Consider the following 16,145-nt stretch of genomic DNA (forward strand, 5'->3'; position numbering starts at 1 on the left):
TTTTGTTTTATGTATAGGTTTATGCTCCTTTAAACTTTTCTAATGATGAAAGAAATTCATTTCATCATGCTATGCTTTGTGTCTCTTCAACTTCTAAAAGAGGGAGAGAAGAAGATTATCATAATTCAAAAACCAAAAAGACAAAAAGTTATAGTTCAAGTAGTTCTAATGAATAAATTATTTCTTTGTTGAAGGTTCGTTTTTTTTTTTTTGTCTAGTTTGCATTTTGAAAATATGTTTTTTGCAATTTCTTATATATTTTAGTTTTTTCTGTGTTATTTATTATATATTTTTTCCCTTCTCAAGAAATGAAAGAAGATAATATTTCTATGTTTAAGGTTCGTTTTTTATTGTTTCCAACTTTTGTCCTTGTTTTTGTTTTTTGTCTAGTTTGCATTTTGAAAATATGTTGTTTACAATTTCTTATATATTTTAGTTTTTCCTGTGTTGTTCATTATATATTTTTGCCCTTCTAATTTTTTTCAGGAAATGAAAGAAGAAAATATTTCTTTGTTGAAGGTTTGTTTTTTACTGTTTCCAGCTTATGTATTTGTTTTTGTTTTTTTGTATAGTTTGCATTTTCAAAATATGTTGTTTACAATTCCTTATATATTTTAGTTTTTCCTGTGTTGTTCATTATATATTTTTGCCCTTCTAATTTTTTTCAGGAAATGAAAAAAGAAAATATTTGTTTGTTGAAGGTTCGTTTTTTACTGTTTCCAGCTTATGTCTTTGTTTTTGTTTTTTGTATAGTTTTCATTTTGAAAATATGTTCTTTACAATTCCTTATATATTTTAGTTTTTTATGTCTTGTTCATTATATATTTTTGCCCTTCTAATTTTTTTTTCAGGAAATCAAAGAAGATCATATTGTAATGAAAAAAGATATTGCTGATATGAAAACAAAGATGAATGACATTGAGGACGGAATGAAACGTTTCTTTGATTTTATGGAGGTTTTTATGAAGAAACATGATGCAAAGAAGGAAGTTCCTGGTGAAGGGCAAGGAGAAGGAGAAGAGGAGAAGGTGAAGAACAAAGATCAGAAGTCTTCTTCTCAAGAGGAGAAATTCTTATTTGAAGATGATTTGCATCAAAGTATGAATGACTTCAACACTGTAGAATGTGTTGCTCCTTTAGCAATTATCCCGGTATGATTTTTAATCTATCTTTGAATTGAAAAACCTTTTATTATTTTGTGTTTTATCTTTTTACAAAATGTTTGCTTATTTTTCTTAAGTTGTCTGTCTAATTCTTATTTTTAGGTTTCCAATGTCGAACCAATACAAAATGATCTTGAAGAATTTTCAACAAATAAATTTGATATTGGCCATGACAAAGATTTTGAGACCACTCCAACTTTTAATATTTTATCCCAATCATCAAATGACAATCATGAGGTTAAGAAAAAATACTCAAGAAAGAAAAGGGAAAGGAAACCAAGTAAATTTGTTTCTTCTCCATATACTCATAATTTGTCAGCAATTGTTTTTGGTTTGTCCAATGAACGAAGAAAAAAGAAAGAACATTTCGTTGGACGATTTCCTTTCGAGAGCGAATTTGATGATATGCCTTCAACGGAGTTGGAAGAAAGATTCATGTCATGGTACAAGCTTGGCCTTAAGAAGTATAGGTAAATTGGTTTACTTATTGAGTATTTACGTTAATTATATTGTTTTATATATTAATACCATTGGTTTTTGTTTTGTTTTTTTTAGGTCTAAAAAAGAACCCTTCCATCCATTTTATGCAACAATGCATGGGTTTGTATATGGCGATCAATACATTAATTATAAGAAGTGGTTCTATGATCTATATGACAAGAATGGCCTCCTTGATGATAGTGTAAGATTAATTTTTTTTTTTATCCTGTTTTATACTTTATGAAAATTTGTATTCTTTTTTATACTTTTTATGATTTTTCTTGTCCTTTGTTTTTTCTTATTGCAGCATATTTCAATATCACTTTATTATTTGAGAAGGAAGGCTATTTGTCATACTTGCTTGCCTTCATTTCAAAACTGTACTACATCGGACTATATTTTTGATGCATTTCTTAGGCAAGTAACGGTTAGTGAAGAAGAAATAGAAAATTATAATTGGAATAAGGAAGTGATTATAATAGATAGAATATTTGGAAAATCAATGCCGTGTGGGAAGTCATGGTTAGAAGTCGATTTTGTATATGTGCCATTTTTTATTTTAGGTGAAACTCACCTAAATCATTGGTGCTTAGGTGTTCTTGACATTGATAAAAGAAAAATCTGTATTTATGATTCTTACTACCAAGATGGTGAAGAAAGCGTAAGAAATCATGTAAAGAAATATTGCCAACTTCTTCCGTATATTTTCGACTTCTTACGTTTCCATGAAAAAAGAAAAGGATATACTTCAGGTTGTGAGGAGTTCGAGTATTCATGGGTACAATGTCCATTTCAAGTTAATATGTAAGTTTTAAATTATAAATTACTTTTATTAATTGTGGTTTTTATTTATTATTAAAAATCTTCTGATATGATTTTATTTTTTATGTTTGCAGGACTGATTGTGGGATTTATCTCATAAAGTTCGTTGAATTACTGATGGCAGGGAAATCGGTTTTTGAAATTGGACCAGATAATGCATTTTCTATGCGGAAGAAAATGGCAATAGAATTGTGGATTCATGGTAACGTCAAGCACATGAATGAAGGATATGAAACTCCCACTAATGATGTATGCATACATTAATTATAGAAAATGCACCATTGGTTTTAATTTCAAAGATTATAGATTTTAGAGTTTTTCATTTTGCTAAAACTTAGAGCTTTGTAATTTCAAAATGTAAATAAACAAAACAAAAAATTCTTATAGTAATTCAATGGAAATTTTTGCCTATTTATCTTTCATTGAAAAGTATAATTGCTGTTTATTAATTGTTTCTGAAAAAATATAATTATCTATTATAATTAAAGTATAATGTTTGAAATTTAAACCACTTGACAAAAAGTGTTGAACCACACGGCTAAATGGCATCAAATTTTGAAGCACAAGGCTAAATGATATCAAATTTAATCCAAGATTTATAATTTTTTATCAATTAAGCTCCTTTTGTAATCCAAGTTTCTTTTAACCCCAATGTTTTTCATTTAAACCCCTAAGCTTTAAGTTTAAACCACTTTTGCCTAAAATTTTTGAAACACAAGGCTAAATGGCTTCAAATTTTGAACCATAATTTATAAAAAAAAAATTCCATTAAGCTCTAATTATAATTCAAGTCTATTTTAAACCACAATATCTTAAATTGAAACCATTAAGCTTTAAATTGAAACCCCTAAGCTTTAAATTTAAACCACTTGCCTAAATATTTAAACCGCAAGCCTTAAATGACTTAAACTATGAACCATTAATCTTAAATAGCAATTAAAATTTAATCCACAAGGTTTAAGTTTTAATCCTTTAGGCTTAAATCATAATAATAATAATCTAATTAACAGTTTCATTCAAAGTTTAAATCCTTAGCCTTTAAATTTAAGTAAATAGGCTTAAATTTTAATCCAAGTTTCATTATTTGTCAAAAATTTAGAGCTCATGTTCTGATTGGCAATGAAAAAAAAAATTATATTAATAGAAGTTATATGCTCTGTGCGCCGCGGCCCTAATAAAATAGTGCCGCGGCGCGCAGAGAAAACGAGATCCAATCTGTCTTTTTTCCCTGGGCGCCGCGGCTTTGATGTTTCATAGTGTCTGTGCGCCGCGGCGCAACCCCTAAGCTTTAAACCACAATATTTTCAATTTAAACCTCTAAGTTTTAAATTTAAACCCCTAAGCTTTAAATTTAAACCACTTGTTTAAAATTTTAAACCACAATATAAATGGCATCAAATTTTGATCCCTAATGCTAAATGGCATCACGAATTTTGATCCACAAGGTTAATTGGCATCAAATTTAAACCAAAATTTATAAATTTTAATCCATTAAGTTCTATTTATAATCCAAGTCTCTTAAAACCCCTAAGTATTAAACTTAAACTGTTAATCTTTAAATTGAAGTCACTTGCTTAAGAATTTAAGCCACAAACCAAATGGAATAAAATTTTGAACCCCTAGGCTAAATGATGTTGCGATAATTTTGCTATGCAAGTGCACACAGTCGCAGACTCGTAATAAAATGGTAAAACCAAGTATCGTCCTCAAGGACTGAGTTATCAATTACCAATCAATTAATTTCTTTTTCTATTTGATGAATTGAAATTCTTGATTTTTGTAAAATACAGCAAAAGAACCAATAAAGTGCAGAAATAATAATCGACAATTAAATAGAATAATAACTAATAGTAAAACTTTTAATTTAATCACTGAGAAACAATTAGGATATTCAATCTCATCAACTATCCTTCCTATTATTCCCTAATGCAAAGTATGAATTCTTCTTATTTTTACCTAATTCAATTAACAAGTTGAAACAGCAGCCTATAATCATACTATGAATTATAAACTCAACCTAGGTGACAATTTCCTATATTTCTATGGTAAATTGAACCACAAAGGTAGCATTAAATTCCACAACTTAATAACAGTTACACAATTAATTCAGATACTTTCGTTCTAAATCAAAATTATGTCCAATATAACCAAAGCATAATTAAATCTCACTTCTCAGATTTTGACTTTAAAACATATATATATATATGACTAAAGATGGCCAATCAATAATCAATCTATAAGAACAGGTTATAAGGAATTGAAGAAGATTGAAGAAGAAAGAAATTAAAATTGCATTAGGTCATAACAGAAATTCAAGAGATTCAATTGAACATCCTAAACAGAAAATTAGTTCATAGTCATAGTACTAATCACAACAAAAACTAAAGATAACATCAGGAAGAAAAACATATAAAAAAATACTCTAAGCTTCAGCCTCCCAAAACCAGAACTCCTCCTTCGTCCGTACGTCCATTTTCCTTCTCCTTTTCGTCATTAAAACCTAGGATCTCAAACTTTAAAGAGGCGGGCCGCGGCTCTACATACACTATGCCGCGGCCCGTGTCCACATTCCTGGGCAAAAAGCCCTTTCCATGTCGCGGCTCTCTGAAGCCATGCCGCGGCCCGCATCATCGTTTTCTGGGCAGAGTGCCCATCCATGCTGCGGCTCTATCTAGCCATGCCGCGGCCCGAAGACTTCCTGAAAAACAATGCTTCTGTTTCCCACCTAGCCGCGGCTCCCCTTTGCTCATGTCGTGGCTCTTAAGGGAATTCTCAATTCTTCAAGTTTTCATCCCAAATTTTCACCAACACTTCCAAATTGTGTTAAAAACCATTCTTGATCGAAATATGATGAAAAACTCAGTTATTTCTTCCTTTTCTTTGGCATTTTCTTCCACATGCTCAATTCTTCCTGACATTCACAAAAACAACCAAACAAAGCATAAACCCGCGCTAAATGAAGGAAAAACAAAATAAAAGACTACTAAAAACATCACCAAAACATAATAAAAACTAGACTCAACAAAATCCCCCAAACTTAACCTTTACTCTCCCTCGAGTAAAGACCAAGTTAAACTAACAAAAAGAAACACACACAAACGAACAAGCTAAACCATCATTACCATCTACACTGCTTTGCCAAAACTCATGAAATCTCAATTGCAATATTTATAACCAGAATTTCAGCTCAATTGCCTTAAAGTCCAACTTATACAATTCAAATAGGGAAATCAATAATATATCATGAAAATGACTACAACACTTAGATTCTATCATATATGCTCAACTCATTCCAGACAATTCCACAAACCAACTCTACAATATGCTTGCATTACTTGACCTTCTCCACTAATGTCAACAACACATGTTTTGAAATCAAAAGGACTTTCACAGGTTATAGTGTTAGGCTTAGGTAAGGGTAGATGAAATTCTCATTTAGGCTCAGTCGTTACCATAAGCATAAAAAAACTTTGAAACCCACCAAATTTCTCTTTACCACACCAAAAATCACTCTTTTATACAATTAGAGAGAGATTACAACACTTTTCATTATTTTCTTCTTTTTTTTTTTTTTTTTTAGACTTATCACTTCTTTTTTTTTTCAAATCACACTCCCCCAAACTTATTATTTTCTATATATATATATGATCAAGGAGTATGACAAAGTGATATTATTATTTTTTTTTCAAAGACTTCTCTCTCTCTCTTCTTTTTTTTTTTTACAATCATACTATATTCCAATCATACCAATTTCTTACTATTTTTCCTTCTTCTTTCCCACAGATTATATGCTTATGATAACAAAAGGAAAGGAAAACAAAAAATAAAGAAGTTAAGAAATTTAGGCTCAAATAGTATGATCAAGAACAAAAACCAAGTTCAAGGCTCAAAAGGGTAACTAAGGATAATTAACTCAAGGTCGGCTTGAAAGGCACAATCGATCCAATAAAATTGCCTAAATCACTTTTCTAAACACATGTCACCAAGAATTTCGCCTCAAAAGCCAAATAATGCAAGTTCTATTAGATTCAAATTGTCATTCCACCAACCCTAGTCAAACACATATAATACAATCCAAAATGTTGTCTTTTCAAAACATATTAAAAATTTCCCACAAAACTTTTTAAATTCAACTCTAAAACAATTGAACCAAGCACACAGTTGAATTCAATTTCCTTTTCACGAGCAAAGACAAAGCAACTACAGACAAGAATGATGGTTTAACATTTACACTAACCACAGAAAATAACACAACAGACTAAAGAAAACTAAACTAAACAACGCAGAAAACAAAAATAAAACAAAATAAGCTCCCCCCAAACTTAAGATGCACATTGTCCCCAATGTGATAAAGAAAAGAACAAGGGAAGAGAACTTACCTGACGCCACATCAGTATGGCGGTGGAGGTGGTGGAGGTGGTCACTGATATGGAGTGTACTGTGGCGGTGGAGTGAAATAATTCTCATCAGCTGAACTCATAGTCCACCTCGTGACCAAAGTATTCAACTCCTCAATGTGAGCCCGCCCATATTCATTTTGTTGCACCATAAAGTCATTATAGTGCTGATTTTGCGCTTGCTGCGATTGGATTAAATACTGATTTTGTTGAATAATGTAATCCAATCGAGCATGCGTACGCTGCGTGTGCTCATCAATCGGTCCTCCAATTGCCAAATTTTCAGGTGGGTTGCTGGGACCTGCTTCTTCTACTTCCTCCTCCTCAGCTTGATCCGGATCCCCTGTTTCATCAGCCCGGCTGCGCTTATTTGGCTGAGTAGAGGCAGGCTGTGTAAGTGAAGCTGGAGGGAAGGCCGTAAACAAGGTCTGATTGATTGCTCCCATTGGCCTCCGGACTAGATCGCTGGGAAAGGTTGGTACCTCATAGGTGTTGCATAAATTCGAGAGGAAGGTACCATGGGCGACACCAGCTGTAGTGTTGAATATACTGATGTTGCGAATGCTATAGCGAATAATGCGGCCCACATCGACCTTCTTTTGGGTCATGATAGCATACACTAACAAACAACGCTCTCGATCAACAGAAGACAGATGAGACGTCGGCAATAAACGTGCACTCACAAAATAAACCCACGCCTTCGCAACTGGGTTTAGCTGCCACCTGAACAACTCTTTGGGCCTCCCATTATGATAACTGAAACGTGCCCCTTCCATACTCAAGACCGCAGCCACCGCATCATAGTCTGGCTCCTCGAAATGGGCCAACTGCCAGTGTTCATCCTCTTGTGCAGAAAAAGAGGGAAGACCCAGTAATTGTTTGAATGCATAGGCTGTTGTAGGCACCAATTTGCCCCTGACAAAATTATTCTGCTCTGCATCTTGATATGAAAAGTTGGCAAAAAATTCATATATAATAGAGTAGTTGGCTGAATCCACATAGGTCGAGTCACAAAACAAATTCCATTTACGTCGCACTATTTCAGCTTTGATAAGTTCATAGCCAGGGTGTTGTACAGCAGGGGCCTCATTAAAGTCAAACCCCCTTTCCCTTACCACCGATCTTTTATAAATCTTTTTAAACAACTCGGCAGCGTCCTTATTAACAAATAAATTAGTGTCATACTCAGCTGGGGTAGATGGTGTTGGTGGTGGCTGAGTGCGTGATGAGGATGCTTTCTTGGAGGAGGTTTTTCTAGGGGGATTTCTCTTAGGACCCATAGTTTCTTTCAAAAAGAACCAACTAAACCCCCAAATATGCTCTCAAGAACTTGAGTATAATTTCCTTTTTGGTGTCACTCTCCCCCAAACTTACTAATTACCACAATCAACAACCCCAAACACTAATTCCCACAATCAATAGCCTCAAACAATAATTCCCACAATCAATAATTGGCAAAACCCTTAATCTTCTCACAAGAACAACAAAGAACAATCCACAACACCACAATGCAATCTAATCTCCAATCAAAAGCATTAGACTAGAGAAGATACACTTACTTGAATGGCACAAAAATCCTTCTTGTGGTCTCCTTGACTGATGGAAGTCTAAAAAAAAATTAGAGAGAAAAAGATGTTTGGAGTGTGATGTATATTGTGAGAGTGAATGAATGAGACAATGGCTGATTTAGGGCTTTTCATCCCAATTTTCGGACTAGGGCCGCGGCATTACCTTGACTATGCCGCGGCCCGCATAGAATCGCCAGGATGTAATGCCGCGGCTCTCTCATACATATGCCGCGGCCCGCCTCATTATTTTGGGAAATCTTGGGTTTAATGCCGTGGCCCTCCTCATCTATGCCGCGGCCCGCCCCTTTACTGCCAAATTCGTGAGCCTCTGGAACCCCCAATGCCGCGGCATCATATGGCTATGCCGCGGCCCTTAAGGAATTTTTATTTTTTTGATTTTTTTGATTTTTTTTAAAGTTTTTTTCATTTTTCACGTTTTTCACGATTCTAAAAGTCCAAAAATAAACCAAATATCCATTGTTTACAAATACAAAAGTAAAATAAATAACAAGTAAAAATATAGGGTGCCTCCTACAAGCGCTGTCGTTAACGTCATTTAGCCGGACGCTGAACCCCTCTTCAGAGAGGCTTTAGAAGGAGGATAGACTTCGCTTGATCAAAACTACCACCCAAGTAGGGCTTCAATCTCTGACCATTGACTTTAAAGGAATCACCTGAGTTGCCCCGAACTTCTACAGAACCATAAGGAAAAACTTGAACTACAGTGAATGGCCCTGACCATCTTGACTTCAATTTGCCAGGAAACAGTCGAAGTCTTGAATTGAACAGAAGTACCTGCTGCCCTGGTTGGAACTCCCTTCTGATTAAGTTCTTGTCATGCCAAGCCTTTGTTCTTTCTTTATAAATCTTGGCATTCTCATAAGCCTCATTTCTGAACTCGTCAAGTTCATTCAGTTGCAACAGTCTTCGTTCACTAGCGGCACTCCAATCATAATTTAACTTTTTCATAGCCCAGAATGCCCTATGCTCCAATTCAACCGGTAGATGACACGCTTTACCAAACACCAACCTGTAAGGAGACATGCCTATTGGTGTTTTGAATGCAGTTCTATATGCCCAAATCGCATCATCTAACTTTTTCGACCAATTCTTCCTCGAACTGTCAACGGTCTTCTCCAGGATGCTCTTGATTTCTCTGTTCAAAACTTCAGCTTGCCCATTTGATTGAGGATGGTAAGGCAAAGCTTTTCGGTGATAAACTCCATAACGAGCCAGCAATGCATCCAGTTGCTTATTCACAAAGTGTTTCCCTTCATCACTTATCAGAGCTCGGGGAGTGCCAAATCTAGTAAACATATGTTTATGCAGAAAATTAAGCACAGTTTTACCATCATTGGCTCTAGTTGCTGCAGCCTCCACCCATTTGGATACATAATCCACTGCCAATAGAATATATTCATTGTTGTAAGACGGTGGAAAAGGCCCCATGAAATCGATGCCCCATACGTCAAACAGTTCCACCTCAAGAATCCCTTATAGAGGCATTTCGTTTCTCCTCGAGATATTGCCAGTTCTCTGACATCTATCACAAGCCTTGACAAAAACATTGGCATCCTTGAATAATGAAGGCCAATAGAAACCGCTTTGTAATACCTTAGCCGTCGTTCTTGATGCTCCAAAATGCCCTCCACATTGTTGAGTATGACAGTGATTAAGAATGGACTGCATCTCTTCTTCAGGAACACACCTTCTGATAATCTGATCAACACAGTGCCTATAGAGAATAGGTTCCTCCCAATAGTAGTGTTTCACCTCAGAAAAGAATTTCTTTAATTGCTGCTTTGAAATTTCAGAAGGCACAATTTTTGCAACCAAAAAGTTCACTATGTCTGCAAACCACGAGACAGTTAATGTCTTACTTACCCCAAACAACTGCTCATCAGGAAAGTGATCATTGATTTGCACTGCTTTCTTGCTTTCAGTCTCCTCCACCTCAAGTCTAGAGAGATGATCAGCTACCACATTCTCGCTGCCCTTCTTGTCACGAATCTCCATGTCAAATTCTTGAAGCAACAGAATCCATCTAATCAGGCGGGGCTTGGCATCTTTCTTTGACATCAAATATTTAATGGCAGAGTGATCAGTGTAGACAATCACCTTGTTGCCAATCAGATATGGTCTAAATTTGTCGCAAGCAAACACAATAGCTAGCAACTCTTTTTCTGTAGTGGAATAATTCAGCTGAGCATCATTTAGAGTCCGACTAGCATAGTAAATAGACCTGAATACCTTGTCAATCCGCTGTCCCAGAACTGCCCCCACTACGTAATCACTGGCATCACACATCAACTCAAAAGGCAATTCCCAATTCGGAGCTATCACAATTGGAGCAGAAATAAGCTTTTCTTTCAAGAAATTGAACGCCCTCAAACATTCGTCATTAAAATCAAAGACAACTCCATTCATAAGCAGATTCGAGAGAGGCTTAGACACCTTTGAGAAATCTTTGATGAATCTTCGATAGAACCCAGCGTGACCAAGAAAACTTCTAACTCCTTTGACTGAAACTGGTGGAGGCAGCCTTTCAATGGTAGAAATTTTCGCTCTATCTACCTCAATTCCCTCACTTGAAATTTTATGGCCAAGAACGATCCCCTCTTTCACCATAAAATGGCATTTCTCCCAATTCAACACCAGATTAGCCATCTCACAACGACGCAGCACGTTCTCCAAATTACCCAAACAGAGGTCGAATGATGAGCCAAACACAGAGAAATCATCCATGAAAATCTCAATACACCGGTCTACCATGTCTGAAAATATGGCCATCATGCATCTTTGAAATGTTGCAGGGGCATTGCACAGTCCAAATGGCATTCTCCTGAAAGCAAATGTGCCATAAGGACATGTGAAGGTTGTTTTCTCTTGATCCTCTGGTGCAATAGCGATCTGATGATACCCAGAATACCCATCCAAGAAACAGTAGTAGCTATGGCCTGCCAATCTGTCAAGCATCTGATCAAGGAAAGGCAAAGGAAAATGATCCTTCCTTGTTGCCTTATTGAGCTTGCGGTAGTCTATACAAATCCGCCACCCCGTTACAGTTCTTGTTGGAATGAGTTCATTGTTCTCATTTTTCACTACAGTCATTCCACCCTTCTTAGGTACCACTTGTACAGGGCTCACCCATGCACTATCAGAAATTGGGTAGATCACCCCAACATCCAACCATTTAAGAATCTGCTCCAATACTACATCCTTCATGGCTGGATTGAGTCTTCTCTGAGCCTCTATGGATGGCTTGCTATTCTCCTCTAATAAGATTTTATGCATCACTATCGCTGGGCTGATTCCTCTAATATCTGCCAAGGTCCACCCAATGGCCAATTTATGCTTCCTTAGAACCCTCAACAGTTTCTCCAATTCTACCTTTGACAAGTCAGCTGACACAATGACCGGTAAAGTTTCATTCTCTCCCAAATAAGCATATTGCAAGTGATCTGGGAGAACCTTTAATTCCAACGGTGGTGGCTGCTGAATAGAGGTTAGCGGTTTATCAGTCGCATCCGCTAATTCTTGGAACTTTTTCCAATATGGTAAGAAAGAATTGATCCAGTTGACACATTCTCTGATCTCAGCGTCCTCATCATCATCACCCTCATCACCCAATAATACTGCCTCTAAGGCATCACTGCTCATCCTTCTCTTGGAGACTGCCTTTTCTATCATATCCACACTAAAGCAACTGTCACTAGCCACCGGATACTTCATAGACTTGAAGACATTAAAGACCACCTCATCTCCTTGAACTCTCAGCTTAAGCTCTCCTTTGTGAACATCAATAAGAGCTTGGCCTGTGGCTAGAAATGGCCTACCAAGAATAATAGGGACATCTGTGTTGTAGAGTCCAAGAACTTTACTTAGCTAATTGTTTAGTAGTATTATAGTATGTTTAGTGTTATCTTTGTTACTATGGATTTTTGGTTCAGACCGGGAGTTATTTGGACACTCATAGTAGTACTTACAGATTTTCTAAGTTTAACCTATAGTTTAAGAATATTAAGTATAACCTAAGGTTTGATTAATGTGACTGATATTAAGGATTATATTATTATATTATAAGGTTTAGACATCAACCAATAGGATTTTAAGCACATGTTTTGAATGGTAATTAAGGATTAAGTATTTTTGAGGATTAAATTAAATAAGGGTAAAAGTTTGAATGTTATAAGGTCAGTCAGCAGCTTTGAGCACGTTGAGGGCTTAGTCAAGGCTGTTTACTCCATTCAAACTCAGCTAAAAATGTGTAAATTCGTGTTTAAATATTCAGCGTATGCCGATATATCGCAGCTATAGGGGGCGATATATCGCAGCACGTAGATACGGAAAACACGAATCGATGCACGGTCGCCTCGGGAACAAAGGTCCAGGCGATATATCGCCTATAGGGGGCGATATATCGCCTCCACCAGCATGTTTTCAAATACTTTTGAATTCTTTTCCTTTCAGCCATTCAAACTCCTTCAACAGTCCAGCATCTTCTGAACGAGTCTTCAGCCTCTGCTGAACGATTATTCAAATGATTTTCACCTAAAAAGCCATTATTTTTATTCAAGTAAAATCAAGATACTTTCATTCCCAAACTCTATAAATAGGACCTAGTACCCAGCCATTATTCACCATTTGCTCTAAGTTCAGAAGCTGCTAGTGTTAAGTGAGTGTGAGAGTGTAAACACTTGGTTTGGGAAAAACTATAAGCTTAAACATCATAAGCTTATCAAACACTTTGGGAAGTGAGTTCTATAGTATTTCGGTGAAGGTTAGATTGATCTTGCAATCTTTGAGGTAAACCCAAAACTCTAGTTCCTTTCTGTATTTTATGTTATTTCCTTTCTCAAAACCTTCTACTCAGTCCCCTAACCTTATTCTTATTTTGGTTAGGGAATCCAAGCTCTTAAGCATATAAGTCGGTAAGTATGTTTTTCTTATGGTTTAGTCTTTCCATCTCTTTCATTTCATCTCCTTTCTTAGACTCACTCTTTCTTATGGTTTTAGGAGTGTTCCAAAAGTCCCAACTCAGTCCATAATCCCGGTAACTTTGGTAAGGAAAATAGGCTAGAATCAACATGTTATGTGCTTATGTTATCTATATGTTTTATGTTATTAAAAGTGTTATGATATGTATATGTGTATGTTTGTAGGCTTGGGCATATGACCCATATGACTAACAAGACCCCAAATGGGTTATGGGCATATGACCTACTTAGCTAGTAGGACCCCACTAATCCCATGGGCATATGCTTGTTTAGTCTATGGGACCCCAAGTAATAATGGCCATTATAATAAGTGTATGTTATATGTATTATGTTAAGTCTTTATGTTTTCTTATGAAATTATGTATATGGTTTTGTGTTAGATTTTCCTTGCTGGGCATTAGGCTCACTCCTTTCTGTTTATGTGCAGGAAAATAAGCTTAGAGGCGGAAAGATTCGTGACGCTTGGAGGATGTGTATCGATGATGAATGGAGTCAAGGGGCCGAGCGTTATTCGATTCGATGATATAGTCTCCTTTTATGTTTTTATGGTTTTTATGTGTATTTTCCGCATTATGATGTAATGTCCTTTATTTTAAACCATGTTTTGTTTTAAAGACAATGGGATCCCAAAATCCTTCTTAGTATTCTGTTTATTTTGTAAATAACTCTTATTTTTCAAGTTACTCAATAAATTATGGTATTTTCGTAAAAATGTAAGTTTTATGTATAGTTTCGATAATGGTCCAATTAGTCTAGATTAGTGGGTCATTACATGTGTCCTCCTCCATGTCCAGAACAATAAAGTCAGCGGGAAATATGAACTTATCCACTTTCACAAGAACATCCTCAATAATACCTCGTGGATGTGTTAACGATCGGTCTGCGAGCTGTAAAGTGACAGTTGTTGGTTTTGCCTCCCCCAAACCAAGTCTTTTAAACACAGATAAGGGCATCAGATTGATACTTGCCCCCAAATCACATAAGGCGTGCTTGCATTCAAACTTGCCAATGGTGCAAGGTATGGTGAAACTCCCCGGATCTCTCAACTTTTGGGGTAACTTCCTTTGTAAAATAGCGCTGCACTCTTCAGTGAGTGCTACAGTCTCATAGTCCTCCATTCTCCTTTTCTTTGACAGAATATCCTTCATGAACTTAACATAACTGGGCATCTGCTCCAAGGCCTCCGCAAAAGGAATGTTTATGTGCAGCTTTTTAAACACCTCAAGAAACTTAGAAAACTGTTTATCAAGGGTAGTCTTTCTAAGCCTCTGAGGGTATGGAACTCTAACTGGCTGCTCAATGACAACTGGGGGACTCTGTTCTGACTTCTGATGGTCTTCAGTAACCCTTTCTGAATCAGACTGTGCACCCATCTCTTTTTTCTGAACCACTGCCTGTGGAGGTCTAGGCTGCTCTGTTTGCTTCCCACTCCTCAGAGTGATTGCCTGAACTTGCTCCTTGGGGTTGACTTCAGTGTTACTAGGCAAGTTTCCCTGGGGTCTGTTATTGAGCATATTGGCCAACTGCCCAACCTGTGTCTCAAGGTTTCGAATGGAGGATCTGGTCTCAGTCATAAATTGAGTCTGTGTATTAGTAAGAGTCAACAGGGCAGCTTGCAGTTCATTAGGTCTCTCAGGTTGAGGCATTGATTGTTGAGGCCTAGGCTGCATGGATGACGAAGCTTGATTCATAGGTGGCTGAGGCATGTTATTCTGAAATTGGCCCTGAAACTGAGGTTGTTGGCCTTGATTATTCTTCCACGAAAAATTGGGATGATTTCGCCACCCAGGATTGTAGTTGTTGGAGAATGGGTTATTGAGTGGCCTCTGAAAATTTCCCACCGCTTGAACTTGGGCATGATCCATAGGGGTGTTATTATTCATACAGATAGGGCACTGATCAACAGAATGAGCACCACCACACATTTCACACCTCACTGCCATCTGAACCGCATTAGCAGATACACTGCTCTGTTGCAACTGCTTGGTCAAAGAGGCTACTTGCGCTGTTAAAGCAGTAATTGCATCTAGCTCATGCACCCCAGCTATCTTTCTAACTCCTGATGATCTCTCCTCAGACCACTGATGGTTTTTTGTAGCCATGTCCTCTAGCAGCTCATATGCACCAGTTGCGCTCTTGCTCATAAAAGTGCCACCCGCTGCAGCATCAATAATGGTTCTGGTTGTCGGACATAAACCATTGTAGAAATTCTGTACTAGCATCCACTGTTCAATGCCATGATGAGGACATCTTCTCAGGAGTTCCTTAAACCTTTCCCACACCTCATACAATGACTCTCCATCATTCTGGCAAAATTTATTTATCTCTCCCCTCAATTTAGCAGCCTTGGACGGAGGGAAGAATTTGGACAAAAATTTCTGAGCTAGATCTTGCCAGGTGACGATAGAGTTTGGCTGCAGAGAGTTCAGCCAAATTTTTGCTCTGTCCCTTAGAGAAAATGGGAAAAGCCTGAGCTTGATTGCGTTATCACTCACTCCATTATATCTGAAGGTCCCACATAACTCCAGAAAATTGGACAAATGGGTGTGAGGATCTTCAGAGGGTAACCCATTGAATTGCACAGAAGATTGCACCATTTGTAGAATAGCGGGCTTTATTTCAAAGTTGTTGGCCTCTACAGTTGGTGGGCATATACTATTTTGTACTCCCGTCAGAGTGGGTAGCACATAATCTCGCAGGCTCCTCTCAGCATTGGGT

At 36.8% G+C, this 16,145-nt stretch overlaps 1 protein-coding gene and 1 non-coding gene across 2 annotated transcripts; both read left to right on the forward strand.

Annotated features, from left to right (window-relative positions):
- Window positions 1–857: 857 nt before the first annotated feature.
- On the forward strand, window positions 858–2,815 carry LOC133789819 (uncharacterized). The gene is made up of 5 exons (XM_062227540.1): window positions 858–1,151; window positions 1,266–1,633; window positions 1,719–1,845; window positions 1,951–2,447; window positions 2,540–2,815. Exons 1-5 carry the CDS (start codon window positions 876–878, stop codon window positions 2,727–2,729), a joined length of 1,458 nt encoding a protein of 485 aa, XP_062083524.1. The 5' UTR covers window positions 858–875; the 3' UTR covers window positions 2,730–2,815.
- Window positions 2,816–15,659: 12,844 nt separating this feature from the next.
- LOC133793188 (small nucleolar RNA R71) lies at window positions 15,660–15,766 on the forward strand. The gene has a single exon (XR_009874645.1). It is a non-coding gene; the product is annotated as a small nucleolar RNA R71 (small nucleolar RNA).
- Window positions 15,767–16,145: the final 379 nt, after the last annotated feature.

Source organism: Humulus lupulus, chromosome 7 (genome assembly GCF_963169125.1).
Source record: "Humulus lupulus chromosome 7, drHumLupu1.1, whole genome shotgun sequence".
Classification (NCBI taxonomy): domain Eukaryota; kingdom Viridiplantae; phylum Streptophyta; class Magnoliopsida; order Rosales; family Cannabaceae; genus Humulus; species Humulus lupulus.

Bases quoted from the DNA above. Each gene is read 5' to 3' on its own strand.
- LOC133789819 (XM_062227540.1), top strand. From the start codon at position 876: ATGAAAAAAGATATTGCTGATATGAAAACAAAGATGAATGACATTGAG. The intron at 1,152-1,265 runs GTATGATTTTTA...TCTTATTTTTAG, and splicing joins CTCCTTTAGCAATTATCCCG to GTTTCCAATGTCGAACCAAT. The intron at 1,634-1,718 runs GTAAATTGGTTT...TGTTTTTTTTAG, and splicing joins CTTGGCCTTAAGAAGTATAG to GTCTAAAAAAGAACCCTTCC.